Source organism: Drosophila navojoa, chromosome 3 (genome assembly GCF_054131105.1).
Source record: "Drosophila navojoa isolate 15081-1374.11 chromosome 3, UAZ_NAV_1.0, whole genome shotgun sequence".
NCBI classification, from domain to species: Eukaryota; Metazoa; Arthropoda; class Insecta; order Diptera; family Drosophilidae; genus Drosophila; species Drosophila navojoa.
The window spans coordinates 30,663,370-30,672,308 of NC_142891.1; the positions used below are offsets into that span (position 1 = coordinate 30,663,370).

Consider the following 8,939-nt stretch of genomic DNA (forward strand, 5'->3'; position numbering starts at 1 on the left):
ATATATCGGAAAATGCATTTTCCGATTTGCCATGTCCCTAGTGGGCGGGAAAATTTTAACTCTATAAATCGGAGATATACACGCGTATGTGTCCCACATTTCAAGTCCCTAACGTCAATAGCGCCGAAAAATTGCGTTCATACGGACAAGACGGACATTGCACAAAACCAATATATTTATATATTTCACTTTCGTAAATGAGTATAAAAAACACACACATACACGCACGCAAAAAACGCATTAGATGGAATGTGGGCCATGGTAATTAAATTGTTTAATTACTTTTCTTGTGGTAGACTATACGCATGAAGCTTTCAGATCGTGATTATAATAATAAAATACGTGACAAAAACATTGCATTTTTTTCGAGCGTTAGATCCCAGACCACAGAACACTGAGCATCGGGAGAGGGAGCAAGGTGAGCATTCATAAAATTAAATAAATGGACAGTAATACTTTTTTTTTTTTGTAAAAAACTTTAGTTTTCTTTTCAATCTACATAAAAAAATCGTATAGTTAAGTGATGCGATATATTTATTATTGAAAGATGTTTTACTTATGAAAGAATTTATGATCCGCAAGATAAACAGGCATCTTTGTTTTCAAGGGAACAAATCATATCTGCCATTTTACGTTCTCTCTCTGTATCAGATTCGCTTGGATTATCTATTTCTAAAGAAGCATTTTTTTCAAATGAGCTATGACCATTAGATTCCAAGACAGATATATTTTTATTTACAGTGAATTGTATAGCATTAGCCGCTGGTTTTGTGCGAAGATAATACATGCCGGTCTTAAGACCTGCTTTCCACGAATAAAAATGGATTGATGTTAATTTTCCATAATTAGGTTCAGCTACGTGAATATTGAAAGACTGACTTTGATCAATAAAGGCTCCTCTGTCAGCCGCCATTTTTATAGTTGATTTAATTGAAATCTCCCACACTGTTTTATACAAATCACGAATTTCCTTCGGAATTGATTCAATATTTTGTATTGAACCACGATTTGATATTATTTGATTTTTCATCTCGTCATCCCACAAATCAAGTTCGGTTAAATCACGGAGTAAGTGATGGTTTACTACTTGAAATTCGCCGGACAATACTCGTCTTGTGTAAATGTTTGAAGTATAAGGCTCGAACGACTCATTGTTGCCCATTATTTGTGCAGTAGATGCTGTAGGCATGGGAGCAACGAGTAAAGAATTTCTGACACCATGTTGCGCTATCGATTTTTTAAGAACATCCCAGTCCCAAAGATCTGTTGGCGATTTATTCCACATATCATACTGCAAAATTCCTTTGCTTACTGGACTTCCAACATAAGTCTCATATGGTCCATCTCTTTGAGCTAATTCACAGCTGGCTTCCAGAGCTCCATAGTATATAGTTTCGAAAATCTGCTGATTTAAAAGAAATGCATCATGACTTTCGTAAGAATACCGCATTAATATTAACGCGTCCGCAAACCCTTGGACTCCAATTCCAATAGGACGGTGGCGTAAATTTGATTTTTTAGCTTCTGGCAAAGGGTAGTAATTTATATCAATTATTTTGTTTAAGTTTTTCGTAACAATTTTAGTTACTTCTTTAAGCTTTTTAAAGTCATACGATTTTTCATGCGTCACAAACATATTAAGTGCAATTGACGCCAAATTACACACAGCTATTTCATCTGGTGCTGAATACTCAACTATTTCTGTGCACAGATTACTGCATTTTATAGTTCCAACATTTTGTTGGTTGCTTTTTCTGTTACACGAATCCTTAAATAACATGTAGGGTGTACCCGTCTCTACTTGAGATTCGATAATGGCAAACCAAAGAGATTGAGCCTTAATAACTCGATTCGCTCGTCCTTCTTGTTCATATTTGATATAAAGGTTTTCAAAATCTTCACCCCAAACATCTGGAAGGCCAGGACATTTATGTGGACACATTAGTGACCAATCTTCATTGGCTTCAACACGTTTCATAAAAAGATCAGGAATCCACAATGCAAAAAACAGATCGCGCGCCCGATGTTCCTCCTTTCCAGTATTTTTTTTAAGGTCCAAAAATTCGAAGACATCTGAGTGCCAAGGCTCTAAGTAAATAGCAAATGCTCCAGGTCTTTTACCACCGCCCTGATCGACATAACGTGCCACATTATTAAAAACTCTTAACATTGGTACTAATCCATTTGAAGTACCGTTCGTTCCACAAATTGATGTTCCTTTAGCTCGAATACAGTGAACATTCAGTCCAATGCCACCTGCCGACTTTGAAATCATTGCGCATTGCTCAACTGATTTAAAAATCCCTTCAATTGAATCAGACACTATAGTTAAGAGAAAGCATGAAGACAATTGTGGACGGTTTGTGGCTGCAGCAAAAAGAGTTGGTGATGCATGAGTAAAAAAACGCTCAGATAGCAAATTGTAGGTTTCCACTGCAGAATCAATATCTTCGCCATGTATACCTATAGCAACACGCATTAGCAAATGCTGTGGTCTTTCTGCTATTTTTCCATTTATTTTTAGCAAGTAAGACCGCTCAAGTGTCTTAAATCCAAAGTAGTTATATCCAAAATCACGATCATATATAATAGCAGAGTTCAAGCGATCCGAATTATTTTTAACTATATTGTAGTGATATTCAGAAACCAAAGGGGAAGGCAGATTTGTTTCTTTATTAACATGCTTAAAAAGATCTTCAAAAACATCTGAAATAAACGTAGAAATATGAAATATTTGTATGAGCTTTCATAAAATTTATTGGCGTCTTTGAAATAAAGGTTCTGTCATCACATTCAGTTGAATAATATATAACATCACTCATACAGCTAGAGCAAATACTTACATACTTACATTCATTATTACCGTCATATTATCGATTACGGCGTTTAATGACTCAGCTCGTCACCTTGATCAAGAATATACATAGTTTATAGGGTCTGCCACGCCTCTTTGTGCGTGTTAAAGACTTTTAACGAACCACAATCTGCAGTTATTCGCGAATCGCAATGGGCACTGAAATCTGATATTGTTAAGATTTCTTTCTGTTGAGTCCATAATTCCGGTCTATCAGAAACCTTCATTAAACTTTTATGGGTACCCGATTGGGTGAACCCATGAGGCCCGAAACGAATTGATCAACTATACGCATTTATATATTTTCAATCTTTAGGTCCTCCCATGAAAGGAAACAATATATGGAATACTTAGGCTTCCGTATATTAGACCACTTTACTTAAATTTTACTAAAATGTGTTTTTTTATTTAAGCTGTAATCGTAAAAGTGATTTGGCCATATATAATTACCTGAAAATACTTTTTTAGTCTCTTTATGAAGATTGGAAACTGCGATTCTTGCCGCCAAAAGAGCATAGTCCGCATGATGCGTTGTTAAACTGGCCGCAATTTCCGCGGCTAAGTTATCCAATTCCTGTGTAGACACACCGCAGTAGAGTCCGTTAATAACTTTTAAGGTTATTGAAACCTGAAAAATATATATTTTTGAATTACAGTTAATAAAATCTGGACCAAATTCTATAAATTATGTCCAGAATAATAATAATACTTAATGAAACTAATATTCATAGATTTTATTTACTTGTATATTAATTTTACATGTGTATATTTATGTATATACATATAAAGTTAAAATAATCGGCAAGGGATTATTATTATTAGAAAAAATTCTTGTGTGTACTCTAGGGAAGATAACATTTTTATGGGTATCAAACGATTTACATCGATCCCAAATATGATCATGGAAACTATGATTATGCTGCTCTCTTCTCTCAGAAGAAAAAGAATTAGGAATTTTTTTAAGAACATATGTTGTTGTGTATATAAAATAGACTCTGACAGAAACTGGTTTGTCGCGTCTGGCTTAGCTCGCTCGCGCCCTGAGCGCGACGATAATTAATTCAAACACTGATCGTTTGCTTGAGTTAAATGACGAAAATTGTTTTTTTTTTTTTTTCGTATGTATGGGTAATCATAGTCTTTGTGTGAGCGAAAATCATCTTTTCGGTTATGTTACAAAGCAGAGCATATAAGGAAAAACGATCAACTCTCATTTGAGAGCTATGCTCATAAGCCATGAGTACAGTTCAAAGGTAGCACAAGTCATATTTTAAATTCTATCAAGATATCCTAGAGATTAATTTCCCCATTTGACTACTTCATGACTGTGGAAATGTGATTGAAATAAGCCTAACTAATCCCAAAAGCCGCATAAAACTAGAGAAGTGGGAGAGAATTTCTATTTTGTTCAAAGCCTTATTCGTTACATGAAAGATGTCTTCAACATGTTTTAAATATCCAGAGGTTGCACACCAAATAGTAAAATTATTTTCATTAATCATTGTTTAGACTTAATTTGAAGACATACATAGCTTGTAAGGTGTCAGCACATGATTAGACACTGTTGTATATGGGCGATCTTTGTTTTTGTTGATTTGTTTTTTACATATTGAATGTTGTTTTCAATTTGTATATTTGTATTATATAATAACAAACAGATAATAATTTTTAAAAAATTGCTTTTATGCATTAATTACTATTGATATTTGCATTTAAATAAATTAAATTACTTTTTTTCAGTGTGTCACAACCATTCTTGTCTTGTATGTACATATGTATGTTTCATACATACAAGTTAGATACATACATACATATGTACAGTGGCTCACACCTTATTTCGTGCAGCAGCATAGTACAACTTTGAAATCGTATTCCCGCTAAACCAGTAAAGATATCCAAAAAAGTTAAATGAGGTTTTATTTATTGGTTATTCATTATGTATTAACACTTTCAATTATTTTTATATTATAATTAATAAGTTTTAAAACTAAAGAAAACTAAAAAAACAGCCCTTTTCCATGTCACAGCTTATTTCGTGCACTTCACTTTCAATGACTTTATTGTCCAAAAATTCTGTAATTATGATAATATTTTAACTCATTTTTGTTTAATCACCTCCTTGAATAGTGATTCCATCGAGTTTACTCATTTTCGGGTGATTCCACTGGAGATTTTTGGCCAATCCTCCAACACGGCCGTTTTGAGGTCATTTTTATTGAATATTGACCATTTCCGAATGGCCACGCCCAATTTTGCCCACAAATTTTCTATAACGTTCAGGTATGACCACTGGGCCAGCGGACTTACCACATTTGGACTGTTCCAGATCAGCCAGGACTAGTCAATACCCGGTTTATTGTTTTGGTCATTTGCCTGATGCAATCGGGATCGCCCTTCTAGACCCAGTTCTTCTGCATTTTGGAGCAAATTCTTCTTCAAAAAGGATAGGTACATGTTATTGTTCATATTACCATCAAGGAAAACTAAGTATCCAACTCCCAAACCCGACCTGCAGGCCCAACCATGCAACAGCCACTGCCATAGGTCATATTTGATTTTAGGTGCTGATCTTAGAGCTCGGTATTTGCTTAGCGGCAATCATATTGGACCCATCCGACGCAAATATATTAAATTTCGACTCATGTGCATATATATGGGTCGGATTGGAAGCAAACTGCCTGGCGCCCACCAAATACTGAGCTCCAAGATAAGCACCTAAAACCAAATATGAGCTATGGCAGTGGCTGTTGCATGGTTGGGCCTGCAGGTCGGGTTTGGGAGTTGGATACTTAGTTTTCCTTGATGGTAATATGAACAATAACATGTACCTATCCTTTTTGAAGAAGAATTTGCTCCAAAATGCAGAAGAACTGGGTCTAGAAGGGCGATCCCGATTGTATCAGGCAAATGACCAAAACAATAAACCGGGTATTGACTAGTCCTGGCTGATCTGGAACAGTCCAAATGTGGTAAGTCCGCTGGCCCAGTGGTCATACCTGAACGTTATAGAAAATTTGTGGGCAAAATTGGGCGTGGCCATTCGGAAATGGTCAATATTCAATAAAAATGACCTCAAAACGGCCGTGTTGGAGGATTGGCCAAAAATCTCCAGTGGAATCACCCGAAAATGAGTAAACTCGATGGAATCACTATTCAAGGAGGTGATTAAACAAAAATGAGTTAAAATATTATCATAATTACAGAATTTTTGGACAATAAAGTCATTGAAAGTGAAGTGCACGAAATAAGCTGTGACATGGAAAAGGGCTGTTTTTTTAGTTTTCTTTAGTTTTAAAACTTATTAATTATAATATAAAAATAATTGAAAGTGTTAATACATAATGAATAATCAATAAATAGAACCTCATTTAAATTTTTTGGATATCTTTACTGGTTTAGCGGGAATACGGTTTCAAAATTGTACTATGCTGCTGCACGAAATAAGGTGTGAGCCACTGTATGTAAAACAAAGTTCTGTTAAGGCATTTCACTAAATTATGTGAAACAGATTTTGCCCACTTGTTGACTCAATGAAATGAATCTACATTATTATACATATATCATTTCTTTTATTTACTATGTACATACGTTGAAGTGCTTTCGCATTTTATAGTAATAACTACAATATTTATATACTGAAAACATAATTTGCATATGAATACTTACAGGATCAACGAAATCCATATTCAAATTATAACATAACTTCTGGATTCTAGACGTAATCTTGTCAAAGTGGATTTCTTCCTTTCGTCCATCTAAAACAAAGTGAGAGAATATGTATATTTATAATTGTGCAAATATGCCATTAATTTACCTCTCTTTATAACATATAATTTTGCCGGTTTTAAAGAGTTTGTCTTGATCATAGTAACTGTGAGCACTGAACTTGGAAAATTCGCAAAAAAAAGGCGCCAAAATGCTTATTAACGCACACTTTTCGATAAATACGAAATACAAAAGAAAATGCCCTTCTAAGCCTATACTAGAATATTAGAAATTTACGTCAAGATAGCGCTTGAAAATATACGATTTAAAGGGATATGACTATTAGCACTAACCAGACAACACATAGACTAGACAACTAGTGGAAAGCTTTTTGCACGCTTTTTATGGGGCTTAAGTACCCTAGACGGCTTAGAATTCGCTCGGCGAATGACTTTTAGGCTCGAGCTTTCACAATCATTTCGCTTCACGCGCTCGACCGAGATAGTTAAATGTTGAATATAAGATCCCTCTATGCTCAATGTTTCCCTTTCTCTCTCTCTCTCTCTCTCTCGATGCTCTCTGCTTTCTCAAATGTGTATATGTGTGTATGCATGTGAGCACAAGCAGCAGCTCACGAAAATTTAAATTTCTTCACAGCAAGAACCCATGTCTTCCCTTCTCTGTGAAGAGTATACCGAACTCTTCAAACCGTTTGCCAAGCTCGTACATACAAAATATTTGCGTTTTCGTCATTATTTGTGGGAAGGGTATGATAGCGTGGTGTTCATAATGAAAATGTTTTCAATACGAGCGGGCACACGCACACTACAGTCCCTTGCTCATGCATGTAGTATTTATATGCCTGTGTGCGAAGCTCTTGCTGCTACAGGCAGAGCTCCAAATTCGCATTTGGTAGATCTTGTTAACTACTCACACTTACAGACATACATATGTTTGATTGTGTGTACGCAGTGGCCGCGATGCCCACAATTGTGGGATATCACTTGTAGAAGCATTTGTATGTCTATGTGCCTTTAAATGTGCGTTTGTGTGTGTGCATGTGTGTAAGCATGGGACGTGAGCATTGACGTGTGCCTAAGACAACTTAGAATTGTGCGGATGATTTTGGGTTTCAATTGAAGAGGCGCGCTTATATTTACTACGTAGCTGACTGATTAAAGTGACAAGTGCACATCCCAATACATTTTGGCACTGTGACCGGAGAGTAACTCACGCACATGTGTATATATATGTGTGTGGTATAGTGACAGCCATGTAACTCCAGTTTTCCAAGCTCGTACTAAATATTTGCGTTTTGTTTTTATGATGAGTATGCACACACACAATCTCCCTTGCTATATGTAATATGAGCATTTGTATGCCTGTGTGCTAAGCTCTTGCTGACTGTAGCAATTTTAAAGACCAGCATTTGCATTTGGTTGATCTTGAGAAGTGCTCACACTTACATATGTACATTCATATGTATGTATGTATGTATATACATTTACAGGTGCATGCAAGTAAAAAAAATTTATAAAAAGTGAAAGTGCACTTGTTACTTTAGTCAGTCAGCTACTTAAATATAAGCGCGCCTCTTCAATTGAAACCCAAAATCAACTGCACAGTTCCAAGTTGTCTTAGGCACACGTCAACGCTCACGTCCCATGCTTACACACATGTACACACACAAACGCACATGTAAAGGCACAGCGGCATACAAATGCTTCTACAAGTGATATTCCATAATTGTGACAATCGCATCGCATGCGTACACTCAATCAAATGTACATATATACATGCATACATATGTATGTATGTATGTGAGCACTTCTCATGATCGACGAAATGCAAATGCTGGGCTTCAAAATTTCTACAGGCAGCAAGAGCTTCGCACACAGGCATAAAAATGCTCATAATACATGTAGCAACGGAGACTGAGTGCGTGCATGCTCATCGCGAAAACATTTTCATTATGAGCATCAACACTTTCATACCCTTTTTAGAAATAATCATGAACGTGGCACACGCTTTATAAATTTCGGTATACCCTTCACTTAAAAGGAAAGAGCTGGGATCGTCGTGAACAAAAATTTCAATTTTTGTGCGCGGCTGAGAGTATGATTTCAGCGACCATAGAGAGCGAGAGAGAGGGACTGAGAGAGAGAGAGAGTAGAAAAAATGGCTCATAGCTGTGCTTCATACGGAATTGGGACTATTTCGATTGAGCGCTCACAGCGCACTGTTTTTGTCGTGCAGTATTTTCATTGCTCGAACCTCCAGCGACCGAGCCGAGCAAATACGAAGTATAGCGGTCGAGCAACTTAACAGTTTCGAGCTGTAGAAAAATTTGTTCTACATGTCTCATCTATGTGTTGTCTGG

General features: G+C 36.1%; 1 protein-coding gene across 1 annotated transcript; it reads right to left on the reverse strand.

Moving 5' to 3' along the window:
* Nucleotides 1–516: 516 nt before the first annotated feature.
* RnrL (Ribonucleoside diphosphate reductase large subunit) lies at nt 517–6,821 on the reverse strand. Its single transcript, XM_089257656.1, has 4 exons — nt 6,669–6,821; nt 6,521–6,609; nt 3,305–3,482; nt 517–2,706 (listed from the first exon to the last, which is right to left on the reverse strand). The coding sequence occupies exons 1-4, from the start codon at nt 6,718–6,720 to the stop codon at nt 569–571; spliced, it is 2,457 nt and encodes an 818-aa protein (XP_089113782.1). The 5' UTR covers nt 6,721–6,821; the 3' UTR covers nt 517–568.
* Between the last annotated feature and the right edge of the window lie 2,118 nt (nt 6,822–8,939).